This window comes from Oryza glaberrima, chromosome 12, assembly GCF_000147395.1.
Source record: "Oryza glaberrima chromosome 12, OglaRS2, whole genome shotgun sequence".
Lineage (NCBI taxonomy): Eukaryota > Viridiplantae > Streptophyta > Magnoliopsida > Poales > Poaceae > Oryza > Oryza glaberrima.
The window spans coordinates 24,670,469-24,695,713 of record NC_068337.1 but is presented as its reverse complement, the minus strand read 5'-3'; the positions used below and the strand labels follow the sequence as shown (position 1 = coordinate 24,695,713).

General features: G+C 43.2%; 4 protein-coding genes and 1 non-coding gene across 5 annotated transcripts; 3 read left to right on the top strand and 2 right to left on the bottom strand.

Moving 5' to 3' along the window:
• Nucleotides 1–425: 425 nt before the first annotated feature.
• Nucleotides 426–2,947, bottom strand: LOC127758173 (glycosyltransferase BC10-like). The gene is made up of 3 exons (XM_052283792.1): nucleotides 2,681–2,947; nucleotides 1,605–2,190; nucleotides 426–1,209 (listed from the first exon to the last, which is right to left on the bottom strand). Exons 2-3 carry the CDS (start codon nucleotides 2,187–2,189, stop codon nucleotides 571–573), a joined length of 1,224 nt encoding a protein of 407 aa, XP_052139752.1. The 5' UTR covers nucleotide 2,190; nucleotides 2,681–2,947; the 3' UTR covers nucleotides 426–570.
• A 4,238-nt stretch (nucleotides 2,948–7,185) lies between these two features.
• On the top strand, nucleotides 7,186–8,022 carry LOC127757829 (VQ motif-containing protein 9-like). Its single transcript, XM_052283414.1, has one exon. The coding sequence runs from the start codon at nucleotides 7,277–7,279 to the stop codon at nucleotides 7,610–7,612; it is 336 nt and encodes a 111-aa protein (XP_052139374.1). The 5' UTR covers nucleotides 7,186–7,276; the 3' UTR covers nucleotides 7,613–8,022.
• Nucleotides 8,023–9,659: 1,637 nt separating this feature from the next.
• Nucleotides 9,660–9,732, bottom strand: TRNAA-UGC (transfer RNA alanine (anticodon UGC)). The gene has a single exon. It is a non-coding gene; the product is annotated as a tRNA-Ala (tRNA).
• Nucleotides 9,733–16,488: 6,756 nt separating this feature from the next.
• Nucleotides 16,489–22,161, top strand: LOC127757081 (uncharacterized). The gene is made up of 12 exons (XM_052282506.1): nucleotides 16,489–16,787; nucleotides 16,890–16,961; nucleotides 17,123–17,287; nucleotides 17,420–17,554; nucleotides 18,575–18,714; nucleotides 18,967–19,056; nucleotides 19,196–19,312; nucleotides 20,028–20,180; nucleotides 20,672–20,773; nucleotides 21,291–21,461; nucleotides 21,561–21,640; nucleotides 21,738–22,161. Exons 1-12 carry the CDS (start codon nucleotides 16,736–16,738, stop codon nucleotides 21,760–21,762), a joined length of 1,302 nt encoding a protein of 433 aa, XP_052138466.1. The 5' UTR covers nucleotides 16,489–16,735; the 3' UTR covers nucleotides 21,763–22,161.
• A 291-nt stretch (nucleotides 22,162–22,452) lies between these two features.
• LOC127757083 (uncharacterized) lies at nucleotides 22,453–25,140 on the top strand. The gene is made up of 6 exons (XM_052282507.1): nucleotides 22,453–22,652; nucleotides 22,929–23,176; nucleotides 23,425–23,507; nucleotides 23,760–23,871; nucleotides 24,609–24,683; nucleotides 24,765–25,140. The coding sequence occupies exons 1-6, from the start codon at nucleotides 22,592–22,594 to the stop codon at nucleotides 24,942–24,944; spliced, it is 759 nt and encodes a 252-aa protein (XP_052138467.1). The 5' UTR covers nucleotides 22,453–22,591; the 3' UTR covers nucleotides 24,945–25,140.
• The last annotated feature ends 105 nt before the right edge of the window (nucleotides 25,141–25,245 follow it).

The following is a 25,245-nucleotide window of genomic DNA, read 5'->3' as shown; positions in this document are numbered from 1 at the left end:
TGCACTGTGTGATATGAAGCTTGTCAAGTTCTTCGTCTACATAGCACATAAGAAATGGCAAAAATTTGTGGTGCACTGTGAACGAATGGAGTGCATGTGACATCCTGATTCTTTGCTTTTACTATTCCTTTCATTTGAAAACTCTATGAACCGAACAAGCCCTAAATAATATTTATGTAACTGTTTTGAATAAGATAAATGGTCAAACTTTATGTTAAAAGTTAATGGCATCGTACATTTTGAATTGGAGGCGGTATATATTAACATCATATGTTCCTATTATAGTGAAGATTCAAAGCAGTAGGTAGTAACTTTTCAAACACATGATCGAAATAAAACGGCTGGTACAAGACGGAAACGATAGTCGATACGGTTGGGAAAGTCCATACCATTTTCATCCATAACCGATTAACCGCAACAGTGGATGGAGTATAAAGAATTTTATATATTACCGCTCAAAAAATTTCTGTGATGTGAGTATACATCGTATATATAATGTAGACATTTGAGTGTGAGACGTACAGTACGTACATCTATACGTAACTGATGAGAGTAGTAGTAGAAAAAATTCTAGTAGCCGAGCAGCGTTGGCGGGAGCGCGAGCAGCGGCTGCAGCGCGCTTGGCGCCAACTTCCTCGCGAAGAGGAAGCACACCTCCGACGGCTGGCCGTTGTACAGGCACCTCTGCCCCGCCGCCGCCTTCCTCACCCACGCCTCGCCGACGTCCGCGCCGCCGAACGTCGCCGGGTGCGCGCCGCCGCGCGACCAGTCCACCCACGTCACGCTCCGGTTCGCGATCCGCCCCGCCGCCTCGATGGACAGCACCGTCGGCAGGTAGTGCTCGTCCACGTAGCACGGCGGCCGGCACAGCTCCCGGAACCTCGGGTAGTACCGCTCGTCGCCGACGACGAACACGGCCAGCGACCGGTCCACCTCGAACCACTGCGCGCCCTTGCGCCACTGCTCCGGCGACACCTCCGGCGCCAGTCCCGGCCTGTAGCGGCCGCGGCCGTGTGGACCGGGGTCGTCGAAGGCGCCGACAAAGCTGTGGCGGGAGGCGGTGAGGTAGCCGTACACCGCCGGGAAGCCATGCAGCGGCACGCACGACTCGGAGACGAGCACGAAGCGCTCGTTGCCGCCGTCCAGCAGCGCGTTCGCCAGCAGCCGCCGCTCCGCGTCGAACATGTTCGTCTGACCCCATTGTGCCACCTGCAATTCCAATTTTTCCAATCCTTTTTATACATACACTCTTCAGGTTTGCTTCTGGAATTATTGTTTCAGAGATGCTGACGATGGATGAGAAAACGAGATGAAATTTGTTTCTAGCTAATTGTATGTAGCCTTTACAAGTGTGATTGAATATTCTTATTTTTTTTGGGATTAAGGAGGGAGACTTTTACACCATGTCATTTTCACCCTTGCATTCGTGGCGCACTGCACTTGCCAAGATACCACGGAAGCTGAACATTCATCTGGACACGAACCCGACTCAACGCTCTCCAAATTCCCCCCAATCTTTTAATTTAATTGAGAAATGAAAAAAATCATCTCGCATTTGAAACGGAAACTAATCAAATTTGATATGAGATTTGAGTTTGTAGTACCTGGCTGGGCACCTGGCGGCGGTAGAAGACGGAGGTTGGCGGGAAGTCGGGGTTGTATCCGGGCGTGGAGTGGACATAGATGGAGAAGAGCTCCCGGCCGCCGCTGCCATTGAAGAACCTCTCCCAGAGCGGCGCCAATGGCAGCGGCCCACGCGTGAGGAACATGAACGCCACCTTGGGCACCCGCCGGTACGGATACCGCCGCACCCGCGGCTCCATCGACGCCGCCCAGAGCAGCTCCTCGTCGCTCATGTTGTGCCAGGCGCTCGCCGCCGGTGGCCGCGTCCACCGCTCCAGCGCCGCCCGCCCGCCGTCCTCCTGCTGCTGCGCGCACCGCGGCTGCTGCTGCCACGCCGTCGCCGAGAGGACGTTGGGGACGTAGGAGGCGCCAGCGCCGCCGCCGAGGAGGAGGAGGGCGGCTGCGGCGGCGGCGAGGAAGCCGGTGGCGAGCACGGCGAAGATGAGGAACGGCTTGAGGAGCTTGAGGGGGAGGAGGCTCCTCGACGGCGGCCTCGCCATGTTGCCGAAGCTGTCCTTGCCATTGCCGCCGTTCACTGTCACCACCATCGCTGCCCCTCCTTGCATGCTGTCCATGGCAACATCCAAGAACAAGACATCTTATTGAAAAATGAAAAATCCTACTAGTAAACAATATTATTGGCTCCAATCCTATCCTAAACAAAAATGCAAAAAAAATTAATGTATGTGTGGATCCGAGAAGCGGTTACGTCCAAGGAAGAGCGGTTTCTGCCCTTCGGTGAAATCGAAGCAGAGAAGAAATTAAAAAAATTACACGGTGATGAGTGGGTTAAAAAAAAAAGAATTTCTCTGGTGAAAATCACGGAGTCCGAGATTCTTGAATCGTGATTCCTTCACCGGGAGCCAAGAAACGCATAAAGATGAGAGACGAACTGAAAGCGAACAAGAGCAGCAAATCGCCGCAAAAAGGGAAACAAGAAGATACTCATACTCCTTGCCAATCTATCCATCAAATGAATCAAACTGAATGAACCAAAACCAAAACCAAGCAGAGCAGAGCTGATGAGAGAATAAGGATCTTTGATCACGAAGCTCGCCTTGGAGAAGCAGCAGCAGATCGATCGAGCAGAGGTTGAAGGCCGCTAGGTTAGGCTAGGGTAGCACGGTGGTGGTGATGATGAGAAGATCTTCCTCAATCGCCGAGCTGAAAAAATCGGAGTACTTGGGTGGTGGTACCATCTGGACATTTAGAGGAAAGCAGAGGAAAGAAGGAGATTAGAGAGGGAAGATTTGGCTTTTCAGCACGGCCATGGTTGAATTGTTGTTGCCTACGCCTACTTGGGGACAACTTTTTCAGTGCTCCCCCTCAAGACATTCGCAAATTCCACCGGATTCCTTTTCGATGATGCTTTTTCTAGGACTAAAAAATTTCCCTTTCTTACTTTGTTTTCTGAAAACGTCAATTTCGAGTGAACTAAGATGTGTTTCACTTGCAATATTTTGGCTGTCCAGTTGGTTTCTGAAGCGTCAATTTCGAGTGAACTACGATGTGTTTCACTTGCAGTATTTTTTGGCTATCCATTTGGCCTTGACTTTGTTGCTTTGGTAGATGATTTGTTTGTGCACCATATGCACGTATATGTTATGTAACTTTCTACTGTTTTTAGAGTTCGTTTCATCGTAGATAGTGCGAAGAAAACATACTTTATTAGTAGCACGGATAGTACTTGAACTAACTATTTCTTAATTTTCTACAAGAGTTGCAGCTATATATTCACCAAAGAGCTCTCGAATTTGACAAAGCTCTTATGACCTGCCAAATAGAAAAGAAGTGCAAAGTGCACACCCACATGTGACTTGATGTACATGGCTATGTGCTTGTCAACCTCTGCTTTTACTTTGCCATCCAAAAGGATACACTAGTATAAGGCTGTGTTTAGATCCAAAGTTTGGATCCAAACTTCAGTCCTTTTCCATCACATCAACCTGTAATACACATATAACTTTTCAGTCACATCATCTTTAATTTCAACCAAAATCCAAACTTTGCGCTGAACTAAACATAGCCTAAGAAGAGGGAAAAAAAAAGAATAAAGGGTGACTTGTATATAATTGAAGGGGAGGTGGGGGTGATATTGAGAAGAAGACCATGATTTCAGTTATCAGTTTGTGGGCTCCTCCTGTTCTTGCATGTCGTTGTTTGAGGTGGGCCCCACTAACCGTAGACTATACTAGTAGTAGATTACTCTGTCCCTGAAGGGAGATAGAGACTGATTGGGATTCATCTCCTGATCTCCTCCTTCCAGGAGACATCCAGGAACTGTACATACATCTTATGGGAGTGATTAGAGAAAGGTATCAAAAGATTAAACTGTACAGTGCATTAGGAATAATTACTAGTCGTATGTGTAAGGAAATCGAGGTGAAAAAGGGAGAATATTTTGGACTGAAGAATAACATGCTGATAAGCAAAAGTGCAGCTAAATGAAATGAAGCTGAAAAAAAAAGAGAGAAAATTTGGACTGGGAAGAGTAATCTTCTGATAAACCAAAAAAAATGCAGTCAAAGGAAAGTAAGCCCAAAAATGAGATTTTTGTGAGATATTCTTTTAGGACTGTGAAGATAATCTGGTGATAAAAAAATGCAGCCAAAGGAAACTAAACTGGAAAAAAATAGAATTTTTCTTGGACTGTGAAGAACAATCAGGTGATAAACAAAATGCACCCAAAGGAAAGTAAGCTAAAAAGAGAGATTTTTTTTTGGGGAAGAGACGAGAGACGACTGGAATTCTGGAAAGTCCAGGCCAAGCGCAAGTTTTGACATATTCAGAGCAGGACGACGGACTTGGATCATCTCACCATTCTAGCCTGCAGACAAGAAATTACAGAAGAAAAATTGATCAAATTTGACCGAATATCCGCGTACGTGCCGGATTGAACTGAACGTGTTGAGTTATACTCCCTCCGTTTCGAAATATTTGACACCGTTACCTTTTAGCACATGTTTGACCGTTCGTCTTATTCAAAAACTTTTGTAAAATATATAAAATTATATGCCTACATAAAAATATATTTAACAATGAATCAAATGATAGGAAAAGAATTAATAATTACTTATTTTTTTTAATAAGACGAACGGTCAAACATGTGCTAAAAAGTCAACGGCGTCAAACATTTCGAAACGGAGGGAGTACTAACTTATACTCTCTCCATACTCGTAAAGGAAGTCGTTTAGGACAATGTTTAAGTCAAACCTTGGGAATATAAATCATGAATAACTCTCAAGTTGTTGAGATTGAAAATATAAAAATTATTTGAATAGATTTGTCTTGAAAAATACTTTCATAAAAGTATACATATATCACTTTTCAATGAATATTTTTATAGAAAAAAGAAGTTAAATTGTATTTTGGAGACCGTGGCAATGTTCTAAACGACTTCCTTCCTTTGTGAGTATGGAGAGAATATTACTATTAACCGTACGTCTGTGGTTAATTCGCCAATCAACTGAAATATAGTCAACCGGTCAATTAATTATCAAATTGAAGGCCCTGCAAATCTCATATGAAATTCCTTCGTTTCAGAATGATAACGAGACGTACAGAGAGAAATGGAATGTCCATAGCTGTGCGTGTGCCATCGTTGACTGGGCCGGCCGCTCGTGCGTGCTCAAGTACTCAACCTGAACCTGATTGTTAGTTATTCTTCTTCAGACATTCAGACAAGCTAACAGTAGAGAGAATAGTCTTGTGGTACGGTGGTTAGGCTGCGAGAAAACCTTGCTCGCTAGCTGCAGAAATAGTAGGTTGCGTATGAGATATTTGAATGCATGCATGAATGAAACTAATATGCGTGCTTCTATTTCATGATTGTACGTATGCTAGCACGAGGGAAATGTAGAACAGTAGGAACAGTGGGAAAGAAAAAGAAATTAAAAATATACTTCTTTGTCACCGGTTTCACATGAATATATATGTTCTTTAGTCACAAAGTAAAAGGAGGCCCTTTTATACATGACTAAGGAAAAATAGAGTTTCTACTGCACGTACCTGACTATTCAGTGACCTGGCGGCTATCTAGATTGGACTTAGAATCCATCCAGTGGATAATTTTGCTTATATATTTGTTAAGGCATGCCACGAGAGCCTTCGGCTGAACCTGCTAAAACCATTAAATCAATAAGCCACTGCATCAGGCGAAGCCAAAAAACGAAGTCAAGGGGGTTCGCCACCAAGTTTATCCTCTGGGCGAAGCCTCAAGGCGGAGCACGAAAGGTTCACCCCATGGAAGACCGGCTTCACCAGGGAGCCCGCCAAGCAGCACGGCCCATGGTGCCATTCGCCTATTATGGGCCAGGCCAGGGGCCTATCAAGGGGCATATAGTTGGGATGGACACTACATGTCTCTCTAATGTCCTTATCATAAGGGTATCAATGTAAATTTCCCTGTACATATTGAACCTTAGTGGGTATAGACATGTACTAAGACAATAAATATCCTATCCCCTAGGGTCGTGTAAGGAGGATCCCTAAAAAATTTCATAAATTAATACGTTATTTATTGTTCAAATCACTCCACCGAGGGAATCACGTCCTTCGACGTGAAGCTCTTGTCGTTTTGACAACAATATTTGTTAATAAATTTTGTCCAAGTAAATATCAAATATAAATACAATATAATTATACCGTAATTGCATTTGTAACTGGTATGTAACTATAATATAACTTTCATATAATTTCGAATGTTAGATTTGCTTCACAAATCATGCAAACTAGTAAGAAAAAAAAATTATGGCCACACGCATAGGTGAGGGGATTTGGTCCCGCCACCTTCACTTCGCGAAAATAGTGTGTTATCGTGTGATTTTTGAACGTTACTATGTAACTACAATATTTTTTTCTGAATGAATCGACGCTTAGGTGCGCCCATTTTATATATTAGGATAGAGTTGAGAGCTACAGTATATATGTTGGAACACTTTTTGGCTGCTCTCTTTTCATATCTTTTAGGTTGCTAGAAGTAACGAATTGTACTACGCTTATTTTTAAAAATATTTAGATATTTAAATAAAGAATTAAACCGGCCTCTACATCAGATAGTTTGTAAGTAGATAATGAAAAAGAAATGTTATACTCCTACATAAGAGGATGATATAAGGCAGGCAGAGCGTGAGGGGGGAGGTAGCCATCAACAAGGCCTTGCCCTTGCCCTTGTTGATCGGTAAGAGCGAGGTGGCCGCCCCAACTCAACTGCCTCATCATTCACATCACTTATTTTGCTTCTGCTATGCTACGCCATCGCCGCGGTGCATCCAATGCCAATGAGATGGAGATGGATACTAGATTTCATTTGATAGAGAGAGAGAGAGCCGTGCATGGTTAGGAATGCAGCAGCAATGCAAGTGCAACACGCGCGATTAGCGAATGCCATCGCCATTGCCTGCCTGCCACCATTGACCGCCCGCCTCCACGTGTTGCCCCCCGCTCGCCGCCACTCCCGCCACTCCGCTTCCTCTCCCGCCACCTCTCCTCTTCATCTTCTTCTTCTAGAATCCAACCCCCTCCACACGCCCACGCCCAACCCACCACTCTATATATCTCCTCCTCCTCCCATCGCTCCTCTGCTCTGCCCTCTCTTCTTCTTCCTCCTCTCTCTCACTCTGCTTATCTTAGCTTCTTCTTCTTCTTCAATTCAATGGATATGCACGCTGCCGACGCGAGGCGGCCGGCGCACGAGGCGGCGCTCAGGGCGGTGCAGAAGCCGCCGGCCAAGCCGTGGCGAGCCTCTCCGTCGGCGGCGCCAGGCCCCGCGCCGCCCAAGGTGTACCGCGTCGAGCCCAGGGAGTTCAGGGACCTCGTGCAGAGGCTCACGGGCGCCCCCGCGCCGCCGCCGCCAAGGCAGCCCGTGGCGCCGGCGCAGCCCGTGCCCGTGCGCCCCGCCGTCGACGAGGCCCAGCTGTACGCGCCATGGTGCGGCTTCCCCATGCCCATGGCCGCCTCCCTCGACGCCGCCCACGGCGCCCTCATCTGAACCGCCCGCCACGGCTGCCATGGCCTAAGCTACATAGCTCGCCGGCGCAAAGGGAAAAAAATTTAGTTTAGTTTTGCTGTTCAATATCGATCGATCGGGACAAGTTAGTGTAATCAAGTGTAAGATGGTGATGCATGGCTTGATTGTTCGTGTTCAGTAGCCTATACAAATGTATAATTTCATACAGGATAGCAGTACAGTCAGGTTAGTACCACTAGTTGTTCTCCCTGTAATTGCAATAATAACAATTGTAAATCGAAGAAGAAGCACCAACACTTTACTGATATTCTAGCTGCCTGAGCAAGCAACGAACACACTCGCTGTCAGAGTGTTTGTCGCTTTGTGCTTATGATGAACACTGAACATATATTGGTCTGCATTAGTAATGAATAAAACTGTAGCATGTCTAACTTGAGGAGACTCTTAATCGTGTCCTGTTACTTCTTTCTCTTCTGCCAACATCTCGTTAATCTACCTGCTGGTTCTATATGAATGAATGCATGGAAATTCATTCCTTTTTCCATTCTCCAGTGAAGGGATAAGGGTTCGAGCTGCTAATCAACTCAATCAGTAGCCTGTTAAACATTGATTCTTGCATGCGGATTACAGCAGCAGTACTTGCGAATGAAACGATGGGTGTTTTATTTTGGATTTTTTGGTTAGCACTGACTTGCAAAATGGGAGTGGATGAACAATGGCGTACTCTGCACTGTCTGCAGAAGCTGAGGCTGAAGCTAACTGAAAAAGTAGGGCGGTGAGGAATAATACTGTGTGTATGTTTGGAGGGGAGTCAAATATGTTGGCCGGCCGTTGGCGTTGGCGTTGGTTCAGTCAATTCAACGCAACTCTTGTGTTTCTGACCAAACAAGCGCGTGATCAGACTAGTATGTAGTATAAAGAGTTCATTCTTGGTCTATGATGTATGTATGGCCATGTTGTGTCACATTCAGATTACTATTGTACAATATGACTACCTCATTATTTAGTGGTGTTCCATATCATATCGAATGTTTGGACACTAATTTAGAAGGACTAAAATTTAGTCCGTGTCACATCGGATGTTTGGACACTAACTTAGAGTATTAAATATAGACTAATGATAAAACCCATTTTATAACTCTGGACTAATTTGTAAGATAAATCTATAGAGCATAATTAATCTATGATTAGCCTATATAATACTATAGTAAAAAATATGCTAATTATAAATTAATTAGTCCTAAATAACTTATCTCACGAATTAGCTCTGCATAGCAGCCTACCGAGTTGGGTGGCTCTTGTGCCGTGCCATGACCGCCTGATCCGGCGGCCTATCTCCTTCGGTTCATACGCTGCAACCATGTATGATCTCAACTTTCCTATGCTGTTGAATTGCGTGCCGCTGTTCACTTGAGACGTCATGTGTACATACGTCTGATTTGCACTTGAGACTAGTAGCGTGTTCAGTTAATTGATCTACTACAGCCTTGTTTAGTTTCAAACTTTTTCTTTAAACTTTTAACTTTTCCATCACATTAAAGGCTCTGTTTAGTTCACACCAAACTTTCCCCAAACTCCCAACTTTCCATCACATCACATCTAAAACTTTCCTACTCACATAAACTCTTAACTTTTTTTTCCAAACTACTAACTTTTCCCAAACTTCTCCTCAATTTCAGGAACTAAACACAGCCAAAACTTTCCTATACACATAAATTTTCAACTTTTCTATCACATCACTTGTAATTTTGACGTGAACTAAACACACCCGTATGTATGCAAAAGATGCAGATGGTGTGGTGAGACTCAGATAATCTCATTGTTCTCCTCTCGTCTTAGAACAGGGTAAACAAAATATTCTGAAAGTTCAGAGAATGTGCGCAGTTAATTGATCCGACTATATGTATAATCATGGTGGGACTGATAATAATCTCATTGCTCTCCATCTCGTTTTACAAGTTACTAGAATAAGGAAAATATTCAGAAAGTTGAGATAAACGGTCTTGAACATTCAGAACAGTTGGGAAGATAGTGCTTGGAATAGGGAAGTAAAAATAATAATAAAAAATGGAGATGCGGGGGATCGAACCCCGTGCCTCTCGCATGCAAAGCGAGCGCTCTACCATTTGAGCTACATCCCCTGATCGGTTGCTGATGCGAATTTATTAATTATATGATATTATGATCCAAAACATACACCTTTTGCTATTCTAAGGTTGCGTTCTAATAAGAGGTAATTGAACTTAGGCCGTGTTTAGTTCACACTGAAGTTTGAAAGTTTAGTTGAAATTAAAACTATGTGACTGAAAAGTTGTGTGTGTATAAAAGGTTTGATGTGATGGAAAGTTGAAAGTTTAGAAAAAAACTTTGGAACTAAACAGGGCCCTAGCTACTTCTATATTTCTATTAAAACATATTTTAAAAAGCTACTCCAAATTATACGTTTTGCATGAAAATTTTCTATATAGATAATTGTTACGTCTCCGAAGAATTTGTGCCACAACAAGGGAAGAAATTGAGGATTTAGGGAGAGAATTGAGAGTTTGGGGAAGAACAGCTAAGAACAGGTAGAGGCAGCAATAGAATAGGGAGAGATTTGAATTGATTTCCGAATATTTGTTTCTATAATGTTCAATTCGTTCTCTTCCCTGCCGGTCTCTTATAGCGATGAGCTATGGACCTCTCTCCCTCACCGTGGCCCAGCCCAATTCTACTGGGTCCACACACTCGGTTGGTACAAGCTGTTGGGCCGCTTTTCACGTGTCGATCGCCGCAACAAGGGTTGCTTTGAATCTTGTCTCCCGCCTTGCTCTTCGCCTTCCTGAGATGGTCCTGAAGTAGTGCATGCCATGACATTCCCCCTTCCTTGAAACGAAGCTTGTTCCCAAGCTTTTGTCTGAGGAAAACGTTGTTGCAGTTCTTGTAGATTTTCCCATGTCACCACAGCAGAGTCTGGACCTGACCATCGGATTAGAACCTGCTCCACCATCTTAGCACCTTTACGCACAGATCGACGATCTATCACCTGCTGAGGAACAGGAGTAACAGCATCTGCATCATCCAGGATTGGCAATTTGGAATGAACTTGATCTGATGGAGCTATTGCCTTCTTGAGTTGTGAGACATGAATCATCGGATGAATAAGACAGGAAGGGGATAGATCAAGACGGTAGGCCACTGATCCCACCTTAGCAAGCACCTGGAATGGTCCGTAGAAACGAAATGACAACTTCCTATTGGTGCGAGTGACCACAGACTGCTGCACAAAAGGTTGGAGTTTCATATATACCCAGTCACCAACAGCAAACGAACGCTCGGAACGCTTGGTATCCGCCTGATGCTTCATGCGCATTTGTGCTCTTAGTAAATGCTCACGAATAAGAGTCTGCATCTTGTCTCTCTCATGAAGCCAATCTGATAATTCCGGTGCAGAACAGGCAGCAGAGGCCGTCAACCCAAAATAACGAGGTTTATGACCATAAAGAACTTCAAATGGAGTAGTACCCAGCGAAGAGTGGAAAGATGTATTATACCAATATTCCGCGAGGGCTAACCAATGGCTCCATTGTGAAGGACTAGCATGCACAAAGCATCTCAAAAAGGTTTCGAGACACTGATTCACCCTTTCAGTTTGCCTATCGGATTGTGGATGGTAAGAGGAACTCATTCTCAACTGAGTGCCTGCAAGTCTGAACAAAGTAGTCCACAGGTTACTAGTGAAGATACGGTCCCGATCAAAGATGATAGCCTCATGCAATCCATGTAATCGATGAATGTGTTGCATATATGCCTCAGCAACCTCCAAAGCTGTAAATGGGTGTGCCAAAGCCACAAAGTGTGCATACTTCGAGAATTTATCCACCACTACCAAGATGCAATTAAAGGTAGAAGACCGAGGCAAACCTTCAATGAAATCTAAAGAGACAATTTGCCAAGATTGCTCTGGAACCGGTAATGGCTGCAACATCCCAGGATACTTCACATGCTCTCCTTTGGCCTGTTGACATATGGTACAATGTTGAATGAACTTCACTACATCAGATCGCAGACCAATCCAAGCAAATAACTGTTTAATCCTTTGATAAGTCACAGTAATGCCAGAATGTCCCCCAATGGCAGCTGTATGCAAGTTTGCTAAAATCTTTTGCTGGACAATAGGATTATTTCCTATCCACATTTTATCCTTAAAATAGAGAAGACCATTTTTCAAAGTGAAATCTGGGATTGCAGAATTATTGATACATAAGGTTTGAACCTTACTAAGAGAGTCAGGGTCCTAGGCATAGCCTTCAATCACTTCTTGAGTCCATTCTGGGATACAAACTGAGAGAGCTGACAGCACCACAGTTTATCAGGATACCGAGACAAGGCATCAGCTGCACTATTTTCAGAACCTTTCTTATAGAGAATTTTGTACTGAAGACCAAGCAGTTTGGTGAGTGTTTTGTGTTGCCAAGGTGTAGTGAGACGCTGTTCATCTAAGAAAGCCAAGCTGCGGTGGTCAGTACGAATTGAAAACTCGGCATGTTGCAAGTACGGTCTCCAATGATCGATTGCTAGCATAATTGCCAAACTTTCCTTCTCATAAGTGGACAATCCCAAATGTCGAGGACCCAACGCCTTGCTAAGGAAAGCCACAGGATGATTTCTTTGCATTAAAACCGCACCTATTCCCTTATCCGATGCATCAGTTTCAACCACAAAAGGAATAGAGAAATCTGGCAGTGCAAGGACCGGTGCCGACACAAGTGCGTGCTTAAGGGTGAGGAAAGCTTCATCAGTCATTGAGGTCCAAGCAAACAACTGACCTTTACGCAAAAGATTAGTAAGAGGCTTACTGATGATGCCGAAATTCTTGACAAATTTGCGGTAGTACCCTACCAAGCCCAGAAAACTGCGCAACTCCTTGACCGATTGCGGTGTAGGCCAATCTCTAACTGCTGCAATTTTGTCAGTTTCTGTGGCCATTCCATTTGGACTAATGCTATGCCCCAAGTACGATAACTTTTGTTGGGCAAATGAGCATTTACTCTGTTTAACCTTCAAACCATGTTTGTTCAGAATCTGAAAAACTGCCCGAAGATGATGGATATGATCTTCTAGAGTTCTGCTGTAGATCAGTATGTCATCGACAAAAACCAACACACAACGTCGAAGTAATGTTGACAGGATGCTATTCATTATTCCCTGAAATGTTGCTGGTGCACTGGTCAGTCCGAACGGTAGCACTCTAAACTCGAAGTGCCCATGGTGAGTACGGAAGGCAGTCTTATGCTCATCCTCTACTTTCATTCTGATTTGATGATATCCAGCGCGTAAATCTAACTTTGTAAACCATTGTGCACCTGACAGTTCATCCAACAACTCATCAATTATTGGCAAAGGGTATTTGTTCTTCACTGTGATGGCGTTTAGGTGTCTGTAATCCACACAAAAATGCCAAGATCCGTCTTTCTTCTTCACTAGTAAGACTGGAGAGGCAAAGGGACTAGTGTTGTGTTGTATGATGCCATTTTGCAACATTTCAGTGACCTGAGCTTCTATTTCATCCTTTTGTGCCGGTGTGTAACGATATGGTCTCACATTGATCGGTTGTGCCCCAGGTAGCAATGGTATAAAGTGATCAAAGGGTCTTGTGGGAGGTAACCCTTTTGGTTCAGCAAAAACTGTAGTAAACTCTTGCATTAGTTCTTGTACAGGAACTGGAATGGTCTCAGGCTCAACATCATCCGTGATTGAACAAAGTTGAACCATATGTGCCATAGCCTTGCGTTGTTGGAACTGTTGCATTTCATTTGCCGAAAGAATTTTGCAATGAGCCAATTCTAAATGCACCCCTTGCAGTGTGACGGTAGTTCCCTGCAAGCTTAAAGTGATAGTTTTTAGAGACCAATCCACTGACATTGGACTGTGTTTCATTAGCCAATCCATTCCCAAGATCATGTCAGAGCTGGTTAAAGGTAAAACCGTTAGAGTTGTCTGAAATTTATGACCCTGCACTTGCCATTCACAGTTTGGAATAATTGCTCCACAACACAATGTCTCTCCATTCGCCACTCGGACTGACAACCTTCTAGAGAGAGGCTGTATTCCTGTCAATCCTTCAGCTATCTGTGAACTAATGAAGCTGACAGAACTGCCGGAATCCACTAAAACCAATAACTCCTTGCCCTGTAATTGCCCCAACATTCGCATGGTTCCATCTAGTTCAGTCCCTTGTACTGCTTGTAAGGAAATGGCCATAAGTTCCCCAGTCAAAGAACCATTCTATCCAGCATTCTCTGATTCAACCTGACTGTCTTCTTCTAAGAACAGACAGAGTAACTCTTGTACCACATTCAATTGCACTGATGAAACACACTTATGAGTTGGAGACCACTTCTCAGCACAGACATAACACAACCCTTGAGCTCGCCGATAAGATTTCAGAGCAGACACTTTTTCAGTTAGGCTTGTCGGACTGCGAATAGTATCTGAACTGCGTCTCTCATCTGCACGATTACTGACAGGCACTCCCCCTCCTTTTCCTGGTGGTAATGGTAATGGCCAAGCCCCTTTTCCATTAATCTTCAGAGAAGAGCTTCCATCTGATTTCTTAAACTCTCTGACAGTGGTAGGTGGAGAGTTTTCCATCACTTCTTCCTGCAACAAGGCAACAGCAAGGGCAGACTCGAGGTCCTTGGGACGTTGTAACAAAACTGCATTTCTAATCTCCCTCCTTAACCCTTCAGTAAATCTATGAGTCAAGTACTTTGAGCTAAGAGTTGGGTCATAAACTAACAGTTGATTCATCAATTCATCAAAGCGTTCATAAAACTCCCAAACTGTACCATTCTGTTTTATGCTATCCATTTGCCTAATCAAATTCTCATGTTGATCCCTATCAAATTTTGTAGAAACAGCAACACAAAAATCTTCCCACATTGGAAATCTCAAATGAGCTCTAGAAGATCTCAACCAAGATGTTGCTCGTCCTAGGAAGTAAATGGTTGCTATCCTTACCCATAACCCCGGGAAAGTATTGTTAACATCAAAATAGTGCTCACACTTCATCCTCCACTCCTGAGAGTCTGAACCATCAAATTTTGGGAAGTCTAACTTAGGCACCCGATGATTGTACTGTCTATCACCATGCTCAGAATCAAATTCCCCAGACTCCCAACCTCCCCCATCAAATTTAGAAGTAAAATTCGGGGTGAAATCAATCGTACCCTTGCCCGGGGCTGGACCCTGAGTCGAACTGACCACCGGTGTCCTTCCCTGAAAATTCATCTGAACGTGGTGGCCTGCAGCCCATTTGCTTCCTCCTTCGGCTGCGGCGAGTTGGGTGGAAGTCGGCGGCGTCAGAAGCCGCGGCGCCTTCGCCTCCGATGGAGTCGGCAGCAGCGGCGCCTTCCTTTCCTCGCCCGTCGACGGGACTCGAGGGGAAGACGTAGTCGGTGTAGATTGCTGAGATTTGCCGACGAGGTCGAGTTGCTGACGAAGTTCGCTGACTTGCTCGCGCAACCCCTGAATTGCCGATTCCACTTGAGGTCTCCATCCACTCACTCCCGCATCCAACTTCACCACGGCTGCTTGTGTCTCCGCCTGCTTGGTGTTGAGCGATGCGAGGGATTCCTAGATGCCGCCGAGGATTTTGCCGAAGTCCAGATTCTGCTTTTCCATCGCCTCCACTTGCAATTGCAACCTAGATGTATAGCGTGGCTTCTCCAGGATGATTGCTCTGATACCAAATTGTTACGTCTCCGAAGAATTTGTGCCACAACAAGGGAAGAAATTGAGGATTTAGGGAGAGAATTGAGAGTTTGGGGAAGAACAGCTAAGAACAGGTAGAGGCAGCAATAGAACAGGGAGAGATTTGAATTGATTTCCGAATATTTGTTTCTACAATGTTCGATTCGTTCTCTTCCCTGCCGGTCTCTTATAGCGATGAGCTATGGACCTCTCTCCCTCACTGTGGCCTAGCCCAATTCTACTGGGTCCACACACTCGGTTGGTACAAGCTGTTGGGCCGCTTTTCACGTGTCGATCGCCGCAACAAGGGTTGCTTTGAATCTTGTCTCCTGCCTTGCTCTTCGCCTTCCTGAGATGGTCCTGAAGTAGTGCATGCCGTGACAATAATACTTTAAAAATCAAATAAAATCTATTTTTAAAAATTTCAATAATTAATATTTAGTTAATAATCATGTTTCTCGTTTTAGGTACAGTTAATCGGTAAAAATAATCTACAAAAGAAGTCGGCCTTAGAATGATTTACATACTGGAGTACTAGTAGTAATTCTGCTGCTAGGAGGCCCAAGGTGTGTTTAGTTTGCGAAAAGAAAATTTTTGAGTGCCACATCGGATGTTTGATCGGATGTCAGAAGTGGTTTTTGACACGAATGAAAAAACTAATTTCATAACTCGCCTGGAAACTGCGAGGAATTTATTAAGCCTAAATAATCCGTCATTAGCACATATGGGTTATTGTAACACTTATGACTAATCATGAACTAATTAGACTCAAAAGATTCCTCTCTTGATTTCCATGTAAACTATGTAATTAAATTTTTTAATCTATATTTAATGCTGCATGTATGTGTTCAAAGATTCGATACGACTTTTTTGGAAAAAAAAATTGGGAACTACTCAAGGCCCAGTTTGTTTATCTGTATGGAGGTTATTGATGCAGGGTTGCAGACGACTTGTCTTTTATTTATCTCTCACCACCAAGCAAAAATCAAAGATCTGAAATACTTTTTACAGTTTTACTCCACTGCTAGTGTGGTGTGCAGGATGAACAAGCAAGAAGCCAAGAAGAGGATAGGAGAGGAGGAGGAGGAGGCAAAGACATGGAAAAAGATGGGGAGAATCGGAGCAGAAAAAAGCCGGGGAGTGGGGGCTGCCATGTCGACCCGCCATTGCTCCACTTCCTCTGCCTCTGCGTCTGGGAGTGGGACCCCACTCGATCGATCACTTCCCGCCTCCTCGCCTCTCTCTCTCTCTTTCTCTGCTCTCTCTGCACTTGCAGAGTTGCAGCAGAGAAGCGCTTCTTCTTCTTCTTCTTCTTCTTCAATTCTTGGACCATTCTTCCCTTCTCTCCTCCTTTCCCCAACCCAAACACAACCCAGCCGCAGCAGCAACAAACGAAACCCTAGCCTAGCCATGGACGGCATCATGTCGCTGCCCGACCTCTTCGAGAAGCTTCTCGGCGACGGTATTGCGCTGCATTCATCATGTCTTCTTCTCTTCATTCTTTATTCTTAATCTAATCTCTTCCTCCTCCTCCTCGATCCCTTTGCCTGCCATTCACGCGCAGATCAGGACAGCTGGCCCGCGGAGGCCACCTTGCTCCTCGCCGCCCACGACGGCAACCTCCGCCGCATCAAGGGTACACTTCTCTTCCTCGCCACCCCTGAACACCTGTACTTGTACATGCAAGAAAACAAAACAAAAAAAATAATCTTTTTTAAAAATCTTTTTCGGGCTTCTCGATTCCGCTCATGGAAGTGATAGAACGAGACTTGCTTGCTTGCTGTTGTGCTCAATCAGAGATCGCCGCGACGCTGGACGACGACGGGGAGGGGATCGCGGCCACCGTGGCGCGCACGGCCTTCCACGGCATGAACGCGCTGCACGCCGCCAGAAGCCTGCACGTCTACCGCTACTTGCTCGAGGTGGCCAACATGGACGTCAACAAGCCGGACACCACTCCAGGTGCATGTCAAGATCCATCCTCCTCTTCTGCTTCCTTTTGTCCTCTTCGCCAACTAGGAGTACTAGCTAGCTATTTCAGCTGGATGTCTCAATGTTATTGTGAATCTGGTTTTCATTGCCTTGCCACGCTAGGTAGGAAGACTCCCCTCGAGCGAGCCATTGCCGGTGGGGACCTGCCCTCTGTCAGGTATCTCATTGATCATGGTGCTGATATCCATCATGAACGTGAAGGAAACATCACTTTTCTTCATTCAGCTGCAAAGAAAGGTATAAACAGGGGAAACCAATCCTCAGGTTTAGTTCAACTTCTTCTTTTTCTTTTTTTGTTTTTATTACAAAAGAACAATCTGAGTTATGCTGTACTACCCGGCATACTATGTGTCATTCGGAATACTGCTTCAACCCAATCCCGTTCAGTGGAACAGCATTATGCCCTTGGATTTATTAGGGGAATATCCTATCTTCTTGTAGGATTCCCTGCTACATACAATCTGTATTCTGTCATGATGAGCAACCTTACGTTGAATGTGGAGAAAAATGCAGACAATACTGTAAGGGCCTCATTGTTTGCCCTATGGCTTATAAGCTAAAGCCAAAATCTGAACTTTAAAACTTGATTTTTAATTTGATTTTGATGTTTTTTTTTCAACATAGTTTTTTTTTTTCAGCTTTGACTTTTAAGTCGCTAAGAATATATATACAAAAGTTTTTTTCGCACAACATTTTTTAATTGCTAATAAGCTGTTACGGCTTATAATAAGTTGTAAGCAACTGATGGGGACCTTAGCGTCTAGCAAATGTACAACAAAGCAAGCCTAATGCAGCATTTCCTGACGCATTTTGTTTTTACAGGTGTTGCTATAAGTGATATAGACCTTGCTGATGTACACTTTTCATGTTCATCAGCCTACACATATTAATTCATCATAAGAAAATGTTAAAATATATCATTCACATCATCATAGATTATCTGCACTTTACCATTCATCCTAGTATAACTGTTGGACTGTTTCTACTTCATAAATCTCATATTTATTTATCAACCTGCTGCCAGGGTTTCTTTTTGTGTGTGTGTGTTTTGTTCTAGCCACTGAAACATGTTCCTCCAAGAGTGAACTGCTCTTTTTGTGTGTTATTTAGGACTGGTTTGTCTTTTTCTTTTATTATCCTCCAGTTAAGCAGTTAAGTGTTAAATTGCCTCTTTGCTCTGGCTTCTCAAACTTGTCTGCCCCCAAATTGTTTCTCTCATACATCAGTGACTTTCAATTTTTTTATGTGATTGTTCAGGGAGGACTGAAATAGTAAAATTGCTGCTTTCTAGAGGAGCTCATGTTGATGGCAAATCAGATCATGGGACACCTCTGCATTTTGCTGCTATTAAAGGATATGAAAGTACTGTGAAGATTTTGTTGGAGCACCAAGCAGATGTACGATGCTTATACTTTTCTTACGTTGGGGCTTACTATTTCCTCCCACTGTTCCATCCTTACTCTCATTTTGGTTATTGATGTGTGAGCACTGAGCTAGCCCAGGTCTGGCTGAGCCGTGATCCACACATTAACAACTACTCCACTGAATAATCAATAGGAACAACGGAAGAAACACAAACAACTTTATTAAATTATCTCTTTCTCTAGGAACTGTCATAATGTATGATAATAAGTTTCTTTCTTTTCCAGCCCAACAAGGTTATGCCTTCTTCTCAAGCAACACCTTTATCTGCGGCGTTATTCACTACTTCCTTACCTTGTGTGAAGCTATTGATCCAGGTACAATATTTTCTCCTTTGGACTGCTGCAATAGGATAAGGCTAAATAACTGATACTATATATGGCTAGAGCTGTTATAATCATCAAGTTATGTGAAGAAAATGTATAATCATTTTGTATTATACATAAACATTTGTAGGCTGGAGCTGATGTAAATGCTACAAACAACCCCCTGGCGAGAGCTGCAGGGAGTGGATTAACTGAAGCTATAAAGTTGTTGTTGAAGGCTGGAGCAAACCCAAATTGTCCTGACACGGTGAGCCTTCTGTTTTGCTTATCGCACCATCACTATCAGCAGATTGAGTTTGTAGCTTCAATGATTTTAGGCCTGTGGCATTGATATGCATCACTAGTATGGAACAATGAAATGTATTCCTGAAAATTCACATATGTGGTACACGCTTATTTGTAAAAGATACTAGGCAAAATTGGTTATAGAGCATCGAAAGTTCACATTTTTTGGTTATAGGAAATTCTTTTTTCTTTCGGAAACAAGATTATGCAAAAGATTTGGAGCATTTGAGCATCAGTTGAATAGTGTGATTTGATTTGTGAGACATGTGTACACCATTCTGTGGTGTGTTTCGCAGACCACTATCATCTGCTTCTAGAGTTGACACAAGCCTGCTAAATTCCCTGTTTTCATTTTCATTTAGCTTTTTTTGTTGGTCAGGTGCATAGAGATAATTAATAGTCGGTGAGCATAATGCTAATTGGTCTTTTCTAATGGCAACATGTTTAAAAAGTTTAGGACAACAAGAACTGATGGTAGCAATTTTGAAAAAATTATTGATAAAACAAGTACTATTCCATATTCATCAGTCATTTATGTGGTGGCATTACATCATTTAGTGATGTGCCTTGGTGGAGCAAAGTTAATTCCTAAATTAGCGTTATTGGAAGGAAGCATCGTCTTACCTTTCTCTGATCTCCAATATGACTTTATAAAGCTTTATTCGTTTGCCAAACAGCATGGTAGAATGCCAATAGAGCTGGCTGCTGTGTATGGTACAAGGGAAGATGTTGAGATTCTATTTCCTTTGACCAACCCAATTCCAACTGTTGCTGACTGGAGCGTTGATGGGGTAATTACTTATGCCAATCTGGAACGCAAGAAGCTAGAGGTATGTTACTATAGCAGTTGCCCATACTTGCTAGCGTCTGGTTGCTCTCTTTAGCTTTCTTCATGTGGGCTTGTTTTATTTTTCTTGCAAAAAGAAGATGAAGGAAGCTTGTTTCTATATTAAATTTGCTTCCCTGAATTGATACCTGGTGAGGGGGATTGGTACATGCTTTTCTAGATACTGATACACATCAGGTTTCCCAGGATCACTGGTAAAAATGGTGGATTACCAGCGGGGTCTCAAACCCTGTTTTGACACAAGGAACCACAATTGTTTGTACCCATTGCAGGCAACATGCCACCTTGTTCTCAGCAGCAGGATAGTTTGTATTAGTTTTGACCCAAAGTTAACAATAGCTCGTAGCTTGTTCATCAGACCTAACAATAGAGAAACAGGGTTTATCAATAAACACCCCCTTTTACTTGTTACATTGCATTTTGTCACATTAGACCTCTGAATCTGTCTGACTCATGCTGTTATAAATTGAACAGGATGATGATTACGTTAACATGAAAATGTCTGACCTGAAACAAAAAGGGAATGAAGCATTTGATGAGCAGGATTATGAAAAAGCATCAGTGTGGTACACACAGGTACATTCTTCTATCTACTTAAATAGTGCATCGACTATTAGAATGCTACTATGCTGAAAGACTAGTGCCATGAGCTCATCACTTCTTTTCATTCAACTCAATGCAAAATTTTCTGTTTCCTTGAATTGTCAATAAGATGCAGCTTTCTTCCATTTCATGGATTCAAAAAATCAGCAGTTATACCTTTTTTACAGGATAAGCAATGATTTTTTGATATAAAATCATCATGAGCTTTGTGCACAAAGTATATGTACTACGAAACAGTGTCTCCTTCGAGTAGTTATTTTGATGATTCAGTATGAGTTGAGCAACAGCAGTTATGTGGGATGATATATCTTCTAGGAATTCTGTAATATAATTGCTATGCCATCTACAGTTTTAAGTTCTTGTTGATATGTGAATTTCACTATGGGTTCAACTCTATCTGAGATAAATGAGAAATGTAACTTTGTGACAATTAAATTTTTGGATGTGGCAGCAACACTATATTTGACAGATACTGTTTGGTTCACCGCAGGCACTGGAAGTTGATCCTTGTGATGCCACAACTCTTCTAAAGAGGTGTCTTTGCTGGCTTCGCATGGGTGAGGGAAAAAAGGCTGTGAAAGATGCAACCACATGCGCAAAACATCACCCGAAGTTGTCGGAAGCCTACCATCGGCTAGGAGAAGCTCTAATGCTTGAGAAGGTGCAGCATAAAAAAAACTTCAATTCACCATTCCATTCTCATTGCTAACTAACTACCATCTCATTTGGCTGACCATATGCGCATTTTGTCCTTCATTAGGATTATGAGAAAGCTTGCGTGGCGTTGACCCATGGTATAGAGTTGGATCCTGAAAGTGATGAGATGGACAAACTGTTCTGGTAAGAGATTCTCACCACTAGTCCACTGGTATTTGTGCATTGTAAGTTGTGCTTTGATATCATTGTGTTGGATGTTCTAATGGAGATTTGCTCTCAGGGAGGCGATGGACCTGAAGAACTGAGTAATGCCGAGTGACCCGAAGCCCTTTTTTGTTGGTTTAGAGACAGTTTAACTAGTAGCTCAGCTGCAATTTTGTGCATATGCAGTACTAGTACTTGGCATTAGGCTTGAATTCATGGTGGGAGTATGGAGAACGGCGTCTTCTTCGGAAGAATTAGAACTGAAGCATAGGTTAATGGCAACTTTGACATCCTGTTTGAGATATGGATTCTTACAACATTCAGCCCAGACTGTCCAGTAAGCTTGTGGTGATTTTAGCATGCGAGACGCAGGAATGATGGCTTTTATTTGCTCCAGATGGAGAAGAAATGTTGTTGGAATGATGAACTAAATGCTAATTCTTCCTTGTGATAGTTGTTGAGCATGTTCGGATGATTAATTTGCTTCACCTGCCGCGAGTTGCGTACTTGCGTGTACTCCTATGTCAACCATAGGCATTGGACTGTTGGTGTTCCTAGCCAGCCTCAAATTCTTTCAGTAAAAATGTTTTTGGAAACAAAACCTCTGAAAATGAGAAAATGAGCATGCTTGAAAAGGTAGACAGGAATGCCAGTATAAGCAGCTACTATTTGGAAGAAAATTATTCGCGAACGTGCAAAAGAATTACACGAAAAGAAAATTAGAAAAAAAAAGGATAGGAAGAAATATAAAAAATGTCTGGAGATAGGATGGGCTGGGCCGTATTCCGGCCCATCCGTGCGGCCTTGCACTTCCTTCATCTCTCTCTCTTCCCCTCTCTCTCTTCTTCCGCCGCCGCCGCCGCCGCCGCTGCTCTCTCGCTTCGCTTGTCTCCACCGGCGCCGACGCCAGCTGCGTGCTGAAGTAAGCGGATGGACCTCACTCGCCGGCCCCGCCGGAGGCAACCTGCCCCGGGCGCTCCCCTGCCATCAGGTAACCCTGTTCCTCAGTTCTTGGTTTTTTCCCTGCTTGTCTAGGCTAGCCGCTGGCACAGATAAACGCGAGCTCTCTGAACAGCCATTGGTGACAGCATGATTCATATGCTTGGGGCCTGTTCACTTTGATGCCATTTTCAACCTTACCGAATTTTGGTAAAGTTGCCAAAAAAGTTGCTACATTTAGTTTGCTGCCAAATTTTGTTAACTATATAAGAAATCTTGGCAACTATGCCAAAATTTTAGCAACTTGCCCTTGGTGAACATGTTTCAGATGCAATCAACGACAGTGGTGCTAATCCGGAGTATAATCTTGACGAACCCACCATGGAGGAAAAGCTGGCCACCCTGAATCTGCTCAACGGAGGAGGCGACGGGACAGCAGGTGAAGCTACCCAGGAGCAGCCACTCCCCGTGGTGATGCCGCCGAGCGCGGACTCGGTTCACGTCTTGCTCAAGCAGGCTCTGCGGGCTGATGACCACGCATCCTTGCTCAATTGCTTGTACAATAAAGACCACAAGGTATCGTCATGGTTTTCCCTTCTTGCAATGATGCAATGCGATGCTTGCCTGCCGTTTCACTTGCACTGCATTCGGCTATATCGCCAGATTTTCGTGGTACTGAAATATGATTTGATTCATCACTTGCTCTGCTAGTGTTAATCACTAATTCTTACCTGTTATTGAGAGATGTTATAAGTTAACATTGACTAATCCTTGATGCAATTTGGTCATCAAATCTGATAATTTCAGTGTTGGTTTCTGTGCAGGTCATTGTTAATTCAATATCACTTCTTACACCAGCAGACGCTGTGAAGCTTCTCAAGTTCTTCATATTGCTTATGCAATCGAGGTAGGATAATTCGTTAGACGCACTTTTGCAATTCAGTACAAAGAAGATGGGCTTAGGATATACAATTCGGGTTATTATGTAATTCATCAGTAGACATGAAAAAAAGGAGAGCTTCAATTCTTTTTTCTGCATCTATGTTTGACTGGATTTTCATGGGCTACTCAAACAATTATTATATTTACATACTGCCAAGATTATTTGGTTATATTTTGACGTAGAGGTCTTATGTTTTCCATTTTTCCCCTTTGTCAGGGGTGCAGTGCTGGTTTCCTTGCTCCCATGGCTGCAAAGTTTGCTCAGACAACACATGAGTAGCATAGTTTCTCAGGAGTCTTCTCTGCTTCTGCTCAACTCACTCTATCATGTGAGTATTTATTAATTCTGATTGCATAGGTAGTAATTAGCTACATTTATGTGAAGGATATTGTTCAGTAATTGAGCTTCTTCTCAACTCACTCTATCATGTGAGTTGTTTAAAATATGTTTTTCCTTTATATCCTTTGGAGCAACAAATATTTTTTTGAAAAACCAGCACATCATTTCCTGGTGATCGATTTAGAACTTTACTGCCCCACGTGAAGTGAAGTTGAGAGCTTTCTTTACCTATACCAGATGGTGGCCTCCTGAATGATACTAGCCTCTGGATATCTAAGCACCGTATTCTCAAGTAACCTGTTTAGCGCCAATTATTATCTTGAATGTATCAGTATGCACGCTATCGCTCAGACATGAAGAGACAGATTGCAGGTCATTTTTGTTTTGAATGTTAGTGTTACCGACTGCATATTCTTTCTGACTCGTGGGATTATTTCCATATATATGCAACATACCTCTGAGAGTTTACATACCTATAGCATTAGCAGCAAAGTATGGCCTGTACTGCATAAAGAGTTGTCTCCGTATGCACCACTTACAACCTCCTTTAGTGATGTGCATCAGGATGTCTGCATCTAGGCTATACAGCCCCTTGGAATTTGTGGATGTCAAAATTACTGTGAATATGTCAGCTTTTAGTGCACTAGTGGAGACATAATAACAATTATAAGTCATGTGCTCATGTTTATTTTTGGATTTTACTATTACCGATTGCATTTCTCTCAGCTAATTGATGCAAGAACATCGACCTTCAAATCATCGCTGCAGTTGTCTACCTGTCTAGATTATCTTTTCAGTGAGGTAAGTTTTACTTTTACCCCACCAGCAAGTGCCATCATTTTGAGCATTGCAAATCCATAACTGAAAGTATGTATCTCCCAGATTGACGATGATGGATCCGGAGAGGAAGAAGGATCCCCGCCGATAATTTATGAGGACAAGGATACTGATGATGAAGAGTCTGAAGTTGATGATATGGAAACCAGTGGGGAGGGTGAAGATCTGGGGGGTGTTACTGATGCTTCTGAGCATTCAGATGGAAGTGAGGTCATGAGCGACTGATGAATCGATACCTGATGAGCTCTTGATCTTCGTGATGAGAGTTGGAGTTGTGAGTTAACCTCATGATGGGCAGAAGAAGTTGATAGGATAGTTTCTGAACACTTTTCACATTGATTTTTTCTGATGAGTTGCGAGTTGCCTTCAATTCTTTGTGAGCATGTTGTTGGAATTAATGGGTAACTCAGTCTTGCCTGCACTTGTGAAACACATCTACTCTTTACCATGAAAATACCCTTTTAGATACATACATCTAGTTTTGACAGTAAAAGAAGGCAAGCATGAAAACTTACAGCAAAAGATT

Bases quoted from the DNA above. Each gene is read 5' to 3' on its own strand.
- LOC127758173 (XM_052283792.1), bottom strand. From the start codon at position 2,189: ATGCAAGGAGGGGCAGCGATGGTGGTGACAGTGAACGGCGGCAATGGC. The intron at 1,210-1,604 runs GTACTACAAACT...TTGGAATTGCAG, and splicing joins GCCGCCAGGTGCCCAGCCAG to GTGGCACAATGGGGTCAGAC.
- LOC127757829 (XM_052283414.1), top strand. From the start codon at position 7,277: ATGGATATGCACGCTGCCGACGCGAGGCGGCCGGCGCACGAGGCGGCG.
- LOC127757081 (XM_052282506.1), top strand. From the start codon at position 16,736: ATGGACGGCATCATGTCGCTGCCCGACCTCTTCGAGAAGCTTCTCGGC. The intron at 17,288-17,419 runs GTGCATGTCAAG...TTGCCACGCTAG, and splicing joins CAAGCCGGACACCACTCCAG to GTAGGAAGACTCCCCTCGAG. The intron at 17,555-18,574 runs GTATAAACAGGG...GTGATTGTTCAG, and splicing joins TCATTCAGCTGCAAAGAAAG to GGAGGACTGAAATAGTAAAA.
- LOC127757083 (XM_052282507.1), top strand. From the start codon at position 22,592: ATGGACCTCACTCGCCGGCCCCGCCGGAGGCAACCTGCCCCGGGCGCT. The intron at 23,508-23,759 runs GTAGGATAATTC...CCCCTTTGTCAG, and splicing joins ATATTGCTTATGCAATCGAG to GGGTGCAGTGCTGGTTTCCT. The intron at 24,684-24,764 runs GTAAGTTTTACT...TGTATCTCCCAG, and splicing joins TAGATTATCTTTTCAGTGAG to ATTGACGATGATGGATCCGG.